The 16,068-nt window shown below is 36.9% G+C and overlaps 2 protein-coding genes across 4 annotated transcripts; one reads left to right on the top strand and one right to left on the bottom strand.

Moving 5' to 3' along the window:
• Positions 1 to 3,079: 3,079 nt before the first annotated feature.
• On the top strand, positions 3,080 to 9,815 carry LOC121969377. 3 transcript variants are annotated; one of them, XM_042519453.1, is made up of 8 exons: positions 3,080 to 3,332; positions 4,397 to 5,231; positions 5,306 to 5,603; positions 7,210 to 7,419; positions 7,534 to 7,707; positions 8,763 to 8,966; positions 9,065 to 9,178; positions 9,272 to 9,815. In XM_042519453.1, the coding sequence occupies exons 2-8, from the start codon at positions 4,429 to 4,431 to the stop codon at positions 9,602 to 9,604; spliced, it is 2,136 nt and encodes a 711-aa protein (XP_042375387.1). In that variant the 5' UTR covers positions 3,080 to 3,332; positions 4,397 to 4,428; the 3' UTR covers positions 9,605 to 9,815. The 3 variants fall into 3 exon arrangements, with proteins under 3 accessions (XP_042375387.1, XP_042375388.1, XP_042375389.1); XM_042519454.1 differs by lacking the exon at positions 3,080 to 3,332 and adding an exon at positions 3,677 to 3,891; XM_042519455.1 differs by lacking the exon at positions 3,080 to 3,332 and adding an exon at positions 3,980 to 4,303.
• Positions 9,816 to 13,742: 3,927 nt separating this feature from the next.
• On the bottom strand, positions 13,743 to 15,051 carry LOC121969132 (probable indole-3-pyruvate monooxygenase YUCCA10). The gene is made up of 3 exons (XM_042519052.1): positions 14,922 to 15,051; positions 14,008 to 14,135; positions 13,743 to 13,910 (listed from the first exon to the last, which is right to left on the bottom strand). The coding sequence occupies exons 1-3, from the start codon at positions 15,049 to 15,051 to the stop codon at positions 13,743 to 13,745; spliced, it is 426 nt and encodes a 141-aa protein (XP_042374986.1).
• Positions 15,052 to 16,068: the final 1,017 nt, after the last annotated feature.

Genomic DNA, 16,068 nt, shown 5'->3' with positions numbered 1-16,068 from the left:
TTTAGGTATCTCCCATTTCTGTTGGACAGCCCCGACCAACGAAACATATACTCCATGTCAACATGAAATTCTCTCTCGTTTTTACTGAACACAACTATGTTTGTATTTTATGATTTGTTCGTAGGTTTGCATTTTTTCCCCCTCATCCTTATTAATTTGTTCTTCAGCATTGCTGCTTATTTTGCTGATGGGCATTATATTGTCTAACGTCTTGCTTTTATGCTCATATAATGAGTTAGGAGTTTGTGAGTCAGTCTTCTTGTGTAGTTTATGTGTGCAATGTGTTAAATGGACTTTTTGCAGTTCTGCTATTGAATAGTCCCTTGGCTAGTATTTAGTCTGACCTTTTAGTTTCCGAGCTTGTTACCTTAACCTCATTCTCTAATTAATCGAGATGATCGATGAACTAAGGAGATTGAAAATTTATCAATGGAAGTTGTACATCTTCATAGTGATCTATAGTGAAGGCCTAAGCTATCCTCTTTTTTGTTGGCTTTAGAAAAAAGAAAAATGAATTCATCTTGATATCTTACACAATATCTAAATTTACCATCAAAGCAACATGGATGGCTTACTAGTATTGATAGTATTTGATAGTATCTAGCTCACATGTTAGTAGTTTATATAATATTAATCCAGCCCAGGATTCCATCAGTGCATCGTTGTCAAGTGCCGCATCAGAACACCGAGCACTACACTAGCCTTAGCCTCAAAGCAACTGCATACGATGTGAGATGAGATGATCATTTCTGAATGAGATTGCTACTCAGGTATTGTTGCCTCTACAACCACCTTGGATTCTTCATCCAGCTTATGTTTATGCCATGTCGACAACATGTGTTTAGTGTCGAAGCTAATCGTATAACTCCGTAGCAGAGTAACTAACAATAGTTTACGTTCGGCCTGCATGCCTGGACAAATCTAGTGGGAGAAGGTGCTCGATAACATCATTTCTACATATTAATTGTTTGTTTAGAAGCCTGTAAACAACTAAAGGTCTTTCCTTCACTACAGAACAAACTAGCAAAAGATACTGAAAGAAACGGCTGAAGACTAATTCGATTAGAAGACTTAGTTTGCTTACCAAGAGACCTGCATATATATATTTGTATCCATAAACATTCAAATTGATCACTGTCAACTAGCTTGGCACTTTCTTGCAGTGCATCTCAAGTGCTATGATGTTATCTAATTTACAAGCAATATTAGTACCCAATGGCTGTGTATGATGATGACTATTAAGGTCTAACAGCTGTAGCCTGCAGTGACAGACAGCTACCTGCTTGATGTTTTTTTTTTCCTTTCCTTACAAATTATGATTTCTGGGCCCCTATCCTAACCCCATCAATGAATTGCCTCATCACCCACCAAGTTCCAATCTTCTTCCTTTCAATTTGATTGTATCAGTCAATGTAGAACTAACTTTCCTAAAAGCATGTCTTTTGATTCAAGGCAAGTGTATATTTGGTCTGATCCACTCTTTACTCTTTGCTTGCGTGTACATCCCTGTCTATCTTTGCCTGGTGGGAGAAGTGGTGAATCTAAATCTTGGGTTTGTTCTTTATCCACTTTGTTCTTTACGCATACTCACAAAGCATTAATTTCTTGAATCATGATTCAGTTATGTAATGAAAGCAATATGTGTGGCACCTGAATCATCCAATTTCTTTTGTTATGTTGAGTTTGTCCAAGATAATTTATTTATAGATGAATAGGATTCATATCAGATATAAGATTGTGATATGAAAGTTGCATATGATTTTCTGAAGTTGGACTTTACAGAATTAAATTGCTTGGCAGAGGCTGCTTTGCAACTTGGGGCAATGACTTAAGTGCATCTCTAATGTAAGATTTATAAAAGGTTTGTAAAATTTAAAAAGTTAAATAAAAAGTCTTGAAATATAGTGAAAATTCAGTCATGCTCTTCATGTAATTTATGCTATGAATTGAATCATAAAAAAAGTTTATTTAAAGTTCTTATTAGAGATGTTTTAATAAATTTTTATATTATTGATGTGGTATATTGGGATTATATAAAAAGCTTATGTAAAATTTTAATTATTAGAGATGTCCTTGCTACTTGCACACAAATAAGGCACTAAAAAATATTTTGCAGTTTGTGAGAGGACTTTAGATGTTGTTAAATATTGATTTATTAGATTAATCGAATCAGTAACAGAATTAATTGTGTAAAAATAAAAGAATGCTGTTTGGTATCCTTGAAAATGACAAAAAAATATTATAATAATGTTGAAATATTTTTAAGTTTGATTAGTTTCAATCCTGGTAAAAGGAGTTTTAATTAATATTAAAATAATTTTGAATAAAATTATTAGCAATGCTTTATTTATCTACTAAAAAATATTTTGATTTATTTTTTTATTAAAAAAACATCTTTTAATATATTTTAACGTAATACTAAAAATTAGAGAACCTACTCCGTGTTCCACCTTCGTCAACCTACTCGAGGGTCCCGCAATGTGGTCCAATTGAGTGACTTGATTGTGGGCCCTGGCCCCTGGCCCCTGGCCTCTGGGGTCGTGCATAATGGTGGGTTAGCTGTGCGGGGGACGGGAGCCACGAACATAATAGCGGATGACGCGCAGATCGGAGACATCAAAATAATGGTTTGCCGACGCTGGCAATCCGACAAATAAATTCATCACACGCTGTGCGTTTGGGAGTTCAATTTTGTTTAAAAATAATTTTTAATATAAAATTAAAAAGTTTGAGAAGAAATTAAAATTTTTGATAAATAAAAAAAAAATTGATCCAAAATGATTTATGGTAAAATTGATGTTAATATTAGAGAATCCTAACTCATTTATTATTATACAACTATATTTAGAATTCAATGTGTCGTACGTGTACCGATGCTTCTATGCGGTCGAGGGCCCCACTAAGAGGGAACACGTGGCGTGGGACCTTCCACCTTGACTACGATCCCACGCCACGCGCAGACCGAACTCCCTTAATAATGATTAATCATTTTTTCTAGAACCCAGACGCGTTCGGTAATCTCACCAGTCGGTGGTTTCACCGCCGTGATTTTGAAGCATCTCCCACCGCTATCGCCACCAGTCCACTGCTGCGGGCTTTAAACTACTCACAGCGGACGTAGATCAAGGGGAGTCGGAGAAGGAAGGTGCGGGGAAGAGGGAGGGAGAGGGACGGTGCGGTAGGATCGCATTTCCCGTATCAGATTGAGTTCGGCGATCCCCGGCGGAGTCTCCATTGGGATTCGTGCGCAGTTAATTGGGTGGAAGGGCGGTGTTCTCTTGCCTCATTCTTTCTTCCTCTTCGACGGCGAGAGGAGGGGCGGACCCTTTCCGGTGAGTAATCTCTTTCTCCTTCTTTCCGTCGCTTATCGTGTGGTCCGATGTGTTTTTTTTTTCTCCTTTCTGGAAAATGTCCACTTGAGTGCGCACATTTGCATTTCGTTTTCGTCTTCTTGGTAGTGGGAGTTGGGCCGGATCTTGTTTGGCGGGCGATCGTCGGGCGGAAAGCGCATTCCTTTGGTCGGTTTGTTGTTTTGTCGAGATCTAGATGTAGTCTTCTTAGTTTAGTGAAGTAGGTGATGGAAAGGTCAGCATCCTAATGAAGCTAGTTTTTTTTTTTTTTTTTTTAGTGTTCTGTGCATTCTCTTTGTGTTCGATTGCTTGGGTTATTATTCGTTTGTCTTTTGGCGGATTGAATTTTCTGTGATCCAATGTCGGTTGTGCTTTTGGACAAAATCAATTTTCTGTTTTGATTTTGCTTATCGATACGGATCTAGACTTCGTGGATTTCAACCAATTATGCCAGATCGACGGGGAAAGTGTCGGCTGTATTGGTTTTCTAGATGGCATGGATAATGGATTGTCTATGAAGCTATTACTGAGGATCTTACTAGTATGCCTCTTTTTGTTGCTGTTGTTGTTTGTTGTGTTTCACTGCATCCTAAACCCCTACCATAATTCATACCTCGCTTGCCATAATTCTTTGCTCTTGAAGAAACTTACGAAACTTGATGTCTCCAGGGCATATCAAATGTGATGATAGTAGCCTTGGCATTTGAAATGTGTTAGCGGTTTATTAGGTTATATATGGATAGCAAAATATGATTTTACTGACCAAGTAGAGTGATACTCGCCTTTTAACCATAAGATAAATGTGTGGTATCCGTTTTTAACCTTCATAGAGGATTAGTGGAAATTCTTACTGCTAGTTATGAGGTAGGTGACTGTGTATGAAACTGTGTGAGCATCTATTATTCAAACTAATTTACAGTCCTTAAGGCTTAAAGGTTAAGAACTTTCATCAGGTAACATAAATGAAACTAATTGCCGTTTACATTATTCTAAAGATTACTTGTGGAAGTGTAAATCAGTTTAAGACAATTTTAGTCAATGTACAGGTTTGAAAAGCTGCTGTTATTCAAGCTGCTAAATGGGTGCCAAAGAGAATGGTGAAGAAAGAGATGATCGGACAAACGATTTGGAAAAAGATATAAAGCATGGCAAAGAAGGTGAATCAGATTATGAACCAGCAAGGGATTCACTTTCATCTCAAGGGGAGACACCATTTAATGATGATAACAAAGTTAAAAGAGCATCAAGGGTTCCAAAGAAGCTTGCCAAAAAGGAACAATTAGAGAGTAGTCCTCGTACATCACGAGGAAGTATCAAGCATCAAGAACATGGCAGACTGCAATTCAAAGCATCAAATAGTAGTCAAACTAAAGCTCAAAAGCCTATGCGAGCAGCAGTATCAACTAAAAGTCCTATGAACAAAAAGATAGAGAATTCAAATGTTTCTTCTAGAGGTTCATCAGAGATGTCTGAAGAATCTAGTGACAAAACCAATGAGGAGGTTAAGGAAATTGATGTGATGGACGAGGCTCCAATATGTGATCGGAGCAATGGGACAGATGATGAAACAATTGAGGCAGACGAGGATGCCCTTGATGACGACAAGGCAAAAGTATATCAGAAGATTGAAGAGATGGAGACTAGAATTGAAAAACTTGAGGAAGAGCTCAGAGAAGTTGCTGCACTTGAAATTTCTCTATATTCTGTTATACCAGAGCATGGTAGTTCGTCACATAAGGTTCACACACCAGCTCGGCGTCTTTCTAGGCTATATATTCATGCTTGTAAATATTGGACTCAGGACAAGAAGGCTACAATTGCGAAGAATACGGTGTCAGGGCTGGTACTCGTTGCAAAGTCATGTGGTAATGATGTTCCAAGGTACCTAAGTTGCGTACATAAGAGCCAAAACTCATGTTTTTATCAATTAACTAATAATTTGGTTCCTTTATTAGGTTGACATTCTGGTTGTCAAACACAGTTGTCCTTAGGGCAATTATTTCTCAAACTTTTAGCAACTTGTCCAATTTCAATACAACAAGGAAGACAGTTGCATCGAATGGTGGTGGAAGGAAAATTGACGAGCAACATATACTGATGAAATGGAAAAACAATTTCAACAACAAACAGGGAAAAATACTTGGTATTGTCCAGCAGACAAATGACTGGCAGGATACAAACACATATGTGTCGGCACTGCAGAAGATCGAGTCATGGATATTCTCCCGGGTTGTTGAATCACTATGGTGGCAGGTAATTTTTTTGTTTTCATGCCCTCACCTCATTTGAGATAATGTGAGGATGTTGCTGTTTGTTGTAACTAATGATGCATTGATGCACAAGTAAACTGGGGCGCAGTTTTCTTGATGAGAAGTGTAGTATCCTTTGGTTGTCTGTGCAATTTAGTATTCTGCTTGAACTTGTTAATGGTTCCATTTCTTGCATATTGGGCTAACCCGTGGGGGTACATTATTGATTATAAGCAAAGTGCTTTGAGATGAGAATGCCTCTCAGTCATTTGATTGAATTCAGGGAGGTCGTCTTGACTATTTGGATAGCTAGTTAGCAAGTATATAGAACCACAGGATCTGGAATGCTAGGATACCTATTCTCTAAATGATAATTCTTCATGAGTTTCATTATTGTTTATCCTGGACCTTAACCACATTGTAATTTGTGATAAAAAAATTCTGTCATTCCATAATAAAATTTATAGTTTGGGAAAATAACAATTCAACTCAGAGTGTATTTGGTTGGTGTTAATTTAATTTGTTGAAACTTTTTTGTTTGGATTATCTGGAGCAGCAAGGTATATCAGATGGTGCTCCTTTAACCCAACTATGCACATGCACTTGCATTTTGGTCCTCATTGTTTGAGATGAACATTTGTGATTATTCTAATTCAAACATTGCTGTTGTAATGGTATTCTGTGTCAAATCTCTAGTTTCTGGCTTCACTTTCTTTGAGGTTTAATGGCGTATTAGCTTGGTGTTACACTGAACGTTTGTTTGTTCATCTTTTAGTCAATACCATGTCCAAAGGAGTGGGTTATCAATGTTCAAGGTTTCCAATTTATTGCAATATTTCCTGGTATGGTTGAAGTTTACTGGTACGCCAATTGCCTAATTTCTGGCCTTTGTCAGTAACAACGCATATCAGGAGTTACATACAGTACGTACTGTGTACAACCTTGTATATATCATGCACCAGGTGAAATACTGCCTACATCAATTTGTAGTCAGCACTGCTTTGTGGAGGCAGATGGTGCAAGCTGTTATAATAAATTCATAATCACTGTTTTTCTGGTGTGAACTAGCAGAGAAGCCAACTGATCATCTTGTTTGTCATCCAATTGTAAGATGTTTATGTTAACACCCTTCATGATCAATAATAACTGAACACAGCGAACATATGTCCCTCATCCACATCCTAAGTTCAACCATTAGCCATTTCAATTTTGGTAACCAAAAATTTATCAAGGGGCCCTATTGATCAAGACAATGAATCACTCATTAAATAGAGAGAGAGATCACTTTTATCTTCTTTGTATGATTTTCCTTGCCATTGTGCTGGACATGTTGACTATTCGTACACTACCAGTACCATGCCTATCAATATATCCTTGGATTGTCATCATGCAAGTGATCGCGGTTGTGGTAGCAATGAAAATGAGAGGACTGCTCTGACCATTTCATTATGTGTACTGTTTTGGTGCTGGTTATTTTAAGTTTGAGCACATTTTGTCATTTTATTTAGATGTTCATTATGTTATGAGATTTTGTGGCTTTATCTGTTGTCTTCATGGGAACTTGTTTAACAACTTCATTTTCGTTTTTAATATGTCATTTCATATTTCAGACATTGACGCCACACATGCAACCACCGGAAGATAACTTGTGCACTCCAAGAAGCTCAGGGAAATTATTAGGACCGGCATTGGGCGATCAACACCAAGGATTTTTTTCTATCAACTTATGGAAAAGTGCTTTTCGTGATGCCTTCACTAGAATTTGTCCAGTCCGTGCTGGTGGCCATGAGTGCGGCTGCTTACCTGTATTGGCGAGAAAGGTATGTTTGGACATTACTCTCTTATGTCTTTTGTATTTTCCTTGATTGATTCTGATATGAAGTTTTCCGTGAACAAATTATTGGATGATTGATCATTTGCATTCATATGATTAGGTGATGGAGCAGTGTGTATCCAGATTAGATGTTGCTATGTTCAATGCTATTCTGCGTGAGTCAGCTCATCAGATTCCTACTGATCCTGTCTCAGATCCAATTGTTGATCCAAAAGTCTTGCCAATTCCCGCTGGGGATTTAAGTTTCGGATCTGGTGCACAACTAAAAAATTCTGTAAGAACCACTGTATCCATTTTATCTTCATATCTAGATAGAGGGAATTTGCTAATTCTAAAATGACTGATTGCCTAAGCTGTTTCTTATTGGTATAATCAGTAAGATTTAAAATTTTTTCTGTTTTCTGATTCATCAATTGTTGAACAATAATCATGACACTTGGCTGGAAAAGGCAAACTAATAATCCCATTTAAACAAATGGCATAGCTGACTTTGAGTTTTATATTAAAAATAGTTGCACTTTGAATACATTTTCCATTCATGAATACCAGTATTCTTTATCTGACTAATAATAAAATATTGTATTAGTTCCATTGTTAATTGAAGGTCACCAGTATTTACTTCTGCTTGGACAAAATTTGTTTCTCTGTATACTTTTGTTCATCCTGTATTAATCTTTGTGTTGTCGAGTATGATGGCCATATTGCTGAACTAAATGTCAGGATGGCAAACTGCTACCTCCACGTGAACGTTTTGTTCACACATCTTTTTCAGAAAAGAATCACATGCTGCTAATGCTTTGATCATATTCCTTCAGTTTTGAGTGATCAGTCATTTCCTATTGAGCAATACCATTAGGTGTTTGTTTGTATTGTAATATTAGTTTCTCTCAAAAAATGGTATTGATTGTTTGCCAGTATTTATTCATCTTCCATTATAAACTACTCGGTTATAGTATCAGTTCTTTTTTTTTCATCTTTCCTCCCTGCACTGGTACTGTATGAAGTGACAAGTTGACTGCTAAACATGAAACTCATTGTCGCCTTAATAAGTAGCTTAACTGTCTTCCTGTTTGTACCCACTTGATATTGTCACCTTGATTACTGACATCAAGCCTACTTGCCCTTGATTCAGATACTTAATAACAGTTTGATTAGCTTAACCTTTGTATATATCTGAACATTTTCAATTTAGAAGATAAAAAGTGGCATGGAAAAATAGGTCGTTAATACCTTCTGATTTGTTATAATAAGGTAGTTTTCGATGTTGGTTGTAATCTGCAGTCAGTTTTCTCTGCTAATATATATTATAAGCTATAAACTTTTATACAGATAGGAAATTGGTCTCGATGGTTATCAAATGTATTTGGCATGGATGATGATGATTCATCAAGAGAAGACCAAGACCAAGACACTGATGGGAATGATGACAGAGAGTGGGGAACTCAATCAAAGTCTTTTCGACTTCTTAATGAATTAAGTGATCTTCTGATGCTCCCCAAGGATATGCTACTTGAAAACACTGTCAGAAAAGAGGTTAGCTATTTTTTTAACATAGGTTTCTTGAGTTTTTTGTAAATTCCTCATCCCACAAATGTTCTTTGACTATTTTGATTGATTTGGAAATACTCAAGGTTTGTCCTTCAATTGATCTTCCCTTGATAACTCGGATACTCTGCAACTTTACGCCAGATGAGTTCTGTCCAGATCCTGTCCCAGGTGTTGTGCTTGAGGAATTAAACATTGAGGTAAGTGAAGAGCGAGCAGAGAAGTATCTTTGAGGTTGCTATAACTTATGGCTTTTGGTATGCTATAATGTGTCAATTTGGTATCGAATGCAGAGCATTCTGGATCGGAAATCGTCCGAGAAGGAACTTATTGGAGGCTTCCCTTGTGCGGCTGCTCCTGTGGTATACTCACCCCCATTGTTCCGAGATGTGGCAGAGAAGGTGGGCGATGTTGGTGAGAAAGGTGAGCTGGACAGGAGAGCATCCGTGATACAAAGGAAGGGATACACTAGCGACGAGGACTTGGATGAACTAGACAGCCCCCTTGCAGCAATCACGGACAAGACGCCACCAGTTTCACCATCTCCGACAGTAGATGGTGGTCAAAAAGAGAGATCACAAGCTAATTCAAGGTATAGGCTCCTCCAAGAAGTATGGTGCAAGTGAAAGCCAAATTAAACACCACAAAGCACAAAATCTTGTCGTCCTGTTGCACAGGCGTTTTACCTTGAAGATATATAACTGTGATGAGATGAGATGAGAAATAACTGGTTTTCATTCGGTTCTTTGTATAGTCTACGTTGTAATTCTATCTCCAAAAGAGAGTTGCTCTGCAGTTTTAAGGAATGTCCAACTATAGTTTTAGCTTCTTCCATCAGTTGAATAACTATCAGGTCTGATCTTCTATTCTTGTTCAGGCTGAAACCATACTTACAGCTAATTATGTAGAAGGTAAAATTGTGGATTATTATTTATTTAAATGCTACTTTTTGATTTCAGGAACTTGTGCAACACTATCAAAATAGCCACGCCCTTTCCAAAAGTAACAAAAATCATATCGTCCAGGTAACTACTCTCTTCTTTTTTAAAACTATTATATTTTGTTAATGGCTTGAAAAGAGTGTTTCTTTGATGGGCATTCAAACAAATTGCTGAGCATTGCTACCTCCCACCTGAACCCATTCTTAATAAAATAAAGGACGAGAAGCGTCCGAGATCACACAAAATGCAGGTAAAAAGAATGCTCTGAAAGCTGCTTTCCTTTGTCACCACACTAATCCATCCATTTTGCAAAACCAATCCAATCACAGCTGGATGCATACCAAGCTTTTGGCCAATAGCTGGGCATATCATTGTCTCGGTGCCAATAGCCGGGCATGATGATCCAAGCACAGAAACTGGAAAGGAAAAAAAGAAATAAGTGCTGAAAGAAAATTAATTAAACAAAAAAAAAAAAAGAAGAATCTGAACATTTAATTGAAGCATCATTTGCCATCAGAGATGGAAGATCTTCTCGTGATCTCCTGGAGCAGCATCATGCAAGATTTACAAGGCATCAGATCAGATCAGAGATAAAGGTGAGCGAGATCTCAGTTAATATGAAAATTTAGTTTTTAAAAAAATATATATATAACTGGAGAACTGTCAATTTGTGATGCACTTGTAACACTCCATTTCATTTTTTTTTTTGTGGTGCAGACTGAACGTTCAGTGTATTCCATTATTCCTCCTGCCTGGTTAGTGCTTGACCTTGCCTACTAAATGCTCTTTGACCTTTAGCTAATTGGAGTTCATGGTCCACCTCAATTGGATTTTTCAATTTTTTAAAGCCATGAGCCCACCATCATGGTGGAGAGTGAATCAACACCAATCCTATATGGGTAGAAGGGAGAATAAAAAACAACAACATCAAGGACATCACTTTTCATTCTTCACTCGTACAAGCAAAGTATCTTAGATATTATTCTCCCCAAATGGTTGATCATAGTCGAGAAAATATTTTGATATTAGGAATTAAAGATGGATTGGATAGAGTGATAGATGTTAATGGACAAAATAAAAAAATTTACATAGATGATTTGACGTCAAATAGGATAATGATTATCCTGTAGACAGATGAGAAGGGAACATTCTTCGTGCAAGTGATAGGTATTATTTAGACCTTGGATCCTAAGATTTAAAAAAAAAATTAAATTAAATTTTAGACCTCAATTTTAATCTTGTAAGGAAAGATCTTATTAAAAAAGAAAATGTTGTAATAGATAGAAATTAATAAAATAGAACGTTAATATAGATAATTTTTAATCCCTAAATATTAGGAATGTTTTTTTAAAAAAAAAATACTCTAAATTATTAAAATAATAAAAGAGTTTTGAAAATAGTCTAAAGGGTAAAATTTGGTTCTAAAAATTAACAATTATGATTTTCCTCATAATAAATATATATTTTTATATTTTACAATTGAGCATCTTAAAGAGGATTGAATTAGAGTCCACCATCATACATTATAATGCGGAGCTAATATTACAAAACAAAAAAAAAAACAAAATAAAAAGGTGGTAGGGTCATTTCTAACTTCTCGAAGTATCATTTATTTTATCCCTTAAATGACTACTCTATTAATTAGTTAATTTATCATTTGAAAAACTAGACCCATCCATTTAGCTCCTACATTTATAGGTTGTGCTTTGTATGGATAAAATGGAACAAAAAAAAAAAATTATTCGTCCCATCCATATAGTCTTATTCGTTTGGCTAATCGCCTACTTTATTTAATCTTTTGCATTCCATTTGGCCTCCTAAGCTGGATTAGTGATCCATCCAAATCGTCTTAGCTAATTAATTGTGATGTTTTTAATTTTTAATTTTTTAAATTTAAAATTTGATTTATTAATTAATTAATATTTGAGAATTTGAAGTTGGCCACCGAGGCGTATTATTAAAAGGTCCCCCCTGGCAAAGCAGAGAGGCATGGCCATGGATCCTCTTCTTCGCCGTTAGTTTCCTCCTCTGCGACTGCGATTGCGACTGCGATGCTGCATCTCCTGGCGGCCATGAGGCGGAGGCTCCCGCGCTGGCCCAGGCGGCGAAGGCGGCTTACCGCGCGGGTGTTCGACGAGGCGGCGCTCGCTCTCAGTGCCCCCGAGGAGGAAGCCGCGGCGGCCGCCGCCTCCGCTAACGCCGCGGGCCGCCGGTGGAGTTGGAGCGGGGGACTCGAGGTTCTGCTGGCCGTGGCTCGCGCGGCGCCGCTCGCCGCGGCGTCCTGCCTCGCCTGCCGCGCCGACGAGGCGGACGCCGCGGGTCGACGCCACGCCGCCGAGTTGGGCGATTTGGTGGTCGGCGAGGCCATGCGCTTCGTCATCTACCTCTAGGCGCTTCCCTCCTCCTCTTTTCCCTGTTTACTACGAGTGAAAACTAATTAGTTTCTCAGCCTTCTTTGTGATTTTCTTCTTCTTCTTCTTCTTCACCCCTTGTTTGTAAGAAAAAAAAACAATAATTCAACTTTATAAATAGATTAAAACAAGACTGGATATCGATTTCAATCACTTATTTAATTTGAGAAATTGGTAGGCAATTTGCTAGTTGTTTCTGATAAGATAGTCCCCTGGGCATTGTGTCCCGATAGATATTCAGATTGTCATTCATATATTTACGGTTCGATTCTTAGTTATGATATATTTATAAGAATTTTTCTTTCAAATAGGACGCGCAACCAAAGGATATTGAACGTCGAGATTATTCGCCGAGTACTTTTTTCGATTTATCCTAGTGGTCGATAGAAATATTAGGATCGGGCCGATCATCTCATGATAGTCAATAAAATTAATTGAGATTATCATTTTATTATCAAAGGATATTAGATTCTTATGTTATCCTCTTCGCAGACTTCCTAATTTACACTGATAATTTGTGAAAAAAAAATTATGGAGCCGAATCAGTCATTTAGATATACTCAATAGACTAACTGTGTTTATATATATTTTCTGATAAGATAATTAATTGGAGTGCGAAACAAGTACAGTACTGAAAGTGACAAAAAGAGGACAATAAGAACACTTGTTTTTGTCTTTTCTTTTACCATTAATGTAATTAATAGTAATAATTTGCATCTAAAATATTATTTTTGTAATCAAATGACTCAAAAATAATTATGCAATAATTTTGTTCCAAATAAATATATAGTCATTTTCTCTTTAAATTTTAAACCTAGATAGATAGATCCATTGTAAGAGGTAGTTGAAGTTTGACGCAATGCTTTCAAAGTGATCATCAAAATGAATAAAAAATAACAATATAATTATTTTTAGCTCAAAAGTTTCCCAATAAAAAGTGATCAAATGAATCAAAAATGTTATATAGTCATTTTAAGTTATCCATGCAATTAATATTGTGCCCGATCGAAAACTAAAGCAAGTAGTAATAATAAAAAAGGAAATTAATATTTTTAAAGAAAGAAATTAAACAAATTTAAAAAATGAACAAATAATATCTATCATAATAATCTCTCTCTTTAATTTTTTCCCCACCTCTTCATTTTAGGAAGATAATTTTTTTTAATAAAAAAACTATGAATCATTTATTTGAAATTAAGTAGCAGTAAATAAACAACAAACACAAAGTCACAAATTAAATCTAATCTTACTCATCCGGAATTAATACTTTAACAGTCGTGTGAAATATATATATACAAAAAGTTAAAACAGATTAAACATCATTATTTATAAAATTAACACTGTTATATCTCTCCTAAACTAAATGATCACAAAAGAACAGTTAGTTGATTAGTCTAAAGATCTTTTTTTTTTTATACGTAATGGTTCTTGATATCGTTGGCCACGTTCTGGGCGTCCAGGGCTATCCCTGCCAAGCCTGCCTGACCGAAGCCCACGCAGTAGAGGCCGTTCTTTCCCTTCCAGAGCCGCGGGGCCTTCTCTTTCAGCATTCCCTTATCGTCCATCAGTGCTTCGCCATCCTACATATGCCAATTGCCATTCAATTTGATCGTTAAATTAGTCTGACCGATCGATCCATATATATATAGGCACACACGTAATTTTAAATTAATTTACCTTAAGCTGGTTCTTGGCAGTGCTCCGGAAGCCGGTGGCAAAGATGATATGATCGTAGTAGTTGGTTTCCCCATTCTCGAGCTTGAGCTTGTTGTCCTTGATATGTTCTTCGTCTCGGACTTGATCATCTTCATATAAAAAATAATCTCGAATTTATTTCAATCGATCCATAATTTTCAATTTTTTAAGTTTCTATAGAAATCAAATTACTAATGCATATATTCACCCGACCATTATTTATATAATACTATGATCGTGCACACGCGTTACGTGTGTAATATAATAATATACAAATTATTTGGGTCTTTGAAAATCCGAATAGTGACGCTAGAGAATCTCAGAAAAATATTTTAATTTAATATTATACTTGTCTTAGTAAAAAAAACTAAGAAATGTATATTTTTTAACATCGTCGGTCTAAAATATTTATAGAAGCTTATTTGATCATATTGTTATCAATTCTAAAATATGGGACTAAAGAGAACTATATTTTTTTTATATAAAACAACCAAAGAAAATTAATGATGAGAAAAATTCATAATAATACGCTGTAGCTGAGTCTCGAACTCTAGATCATTGATTGTTTCGCTTCTTGAATTACTAATAAATCTTGGAATTATTTTTAGTGTAAATAGAAAAAATGATATTAACGTAAATACATTTTAGGTTTCACCAAAATTAGTTAGTAAAGGGGGAGATTTTTAATAAAATAGTAAGATTTTACTTAACTTATTAATAAAATTTAATGTTTGAACACTCTGGTTATATTTGTCAAAAATAATGATAATAAAAAAAATAATTATAAAAAATAATTTTGAATTGATTTTAATCAATAAAGATTTTTTATATTTTGTATTGTAATCAAAGAATATTTTTAAATTTATTATATTTATGGTTATAATTATTATTATTACTATGATTGTATGTCATATATAAAGATCTTGCCTTGATTTCTCTGGTCTTTATCTTGGCGACGGTGCCGACGTCGATGACGGAGGACTTGCCGGTGGCGAAGGGCCCCTTGGAGGGCCTCACGATGCCCATCTTGGTGAAGGTCGATCGGGGCGTCGAGGTAGGCCACGAACTGCCGGCGCGGGAGGAAGGTCGGGGCGTCCGCAGGGAAGGGCATGTGCGGGAGCGCGCATAAGCGCTTAGCCAGGTGGAGCTTGAGGCGGTCGACGGTCGTAGACTCGCAGCTTCCACAGCGAGGCGGTGCAGGCCTCGCGCTCGAGGACGACGTTGGGGACCGACAGCACGTTGAGGCATGACGACGTGGCCAGCCCAGAAGGGCCCGCGCCGACGATCGACACCTCCGTCTTCGTCTCTTTCCACGTCTCCATCATCTCCATTTCATATCTCCAATTCGATCGGCGGCGGCCCGTGGCAGAGGTCGCTGTCGTTGTACGGAGGTACGGCGTGGCGGCGTGCACGCGCGGACGGAGTCGTTAAATAGAATCCTCCGATATGTCCACGCCTCCACTGTGGATTTCTACCTAAAAATAGTAACGTACGGACACGTGGCGGCGGGCTTGATTCCGGTCCCAAAAAAACGAAGGTAACCAGACCGACAACAAACTCCTGCCCGTTGACCGCCACATAGATTCTCTAATCTGACGGCGCGGAAGAAATCCGCATAGATAAAGTCTAAAGAACTCTGCTTGCTTAGGAATCGAGTTAAGGTTTGCGTTCGTTTTGAAATGTTGCAATAATGAATGGATGTGATCAGTTGTTTTGTGTTAATCTGCAATCTATATTTGAACTTTAATCCTTATCCACTTTTATGTCTTCGGTTATCTGCTATTAAATTAAAAATCTCTGTCCATGATTAATTTTGATGAAATCTGAAATAAAAAAATTACGGTAAAGTGGAGAAAAATTCTCAATTCCATTCTTAATTTTGCATGCAGTCCCCCTATCTAAAAAAGTTTATTTCCACTCCCTACATGCAAAGTTTCCTTTGCTTCAACTCCCCTCATGTAAATATCATGACCAAATTGCCCTCAGATGTTTTAAGTATAAAAAGTTTAAAAACGAGTATCATTCTGATTAAATTCAGTACTT

Source organism: Zingiber officinale, chromosome 4A (genome assembly GCF_018446385.1).
Source record: "Zingiber officinale cultivar Zhangliang chromosome 4A, Zo_v1.1, whole genome shotgun sequence".
In the NCBI taxonomy this organism is placed as follows: domain Eukaryota; kingdom Viridiplantae; phylum Streptophyta; class Magnoliopsida; order Zingiberales; family Zingiberaceae; genus Zingiber; species Zingiber officinale.
Note: the sequence above shows the minus strand (reverse complement) of the source record. Positions and strands in the feature narration are given on the sequence as shown.

Bases quoted from the DNA above. Each gene is read 5' to 3' on its own strand.
- LOC121969377 (XM_042519453.1), top strand. From the start codon at position 4,429: ATGGGTGCCAAAGAGAATGGTGAAGAAAGAGATGATCGGACAAACGAT. The intron at 7,420-7,533 runs GTATGTTTGGAC...TCATATGATTAG, and splicing joins TACCTGTATTGGCGAGAAAG to GTGATGGAGCAGTGTGTATC. The intron at 8,967-9,064 runs GTTAGCTATTTT...GAAATACTCAAG, and splicing joins AAAACACTGTCAGAAAAGAG to GTTTGTCCTTCAATTGATCT.
- LOC121969132 (XM_042519052.1), bottom strand. From the start codon at position 15,051: ATGGGCATCGTGAGGCCCTCCAAGGGGCCCTTCGCCACCGGCAAGTCC. The intron at 14,136-14,921 runs GTAATAATAATA...TTTTATATGAAG, and splicing joins ATATATGACATACAATCATA to ATGATCAAGTCCGAGACGAA. The intron at 13,911-14,007 runs GTAAATTAATTT...TGGCATATGTAG, and splicing joins CTGCCAAGAACCAGCTTAAG to GATGGCGAAGCACTGATGGA.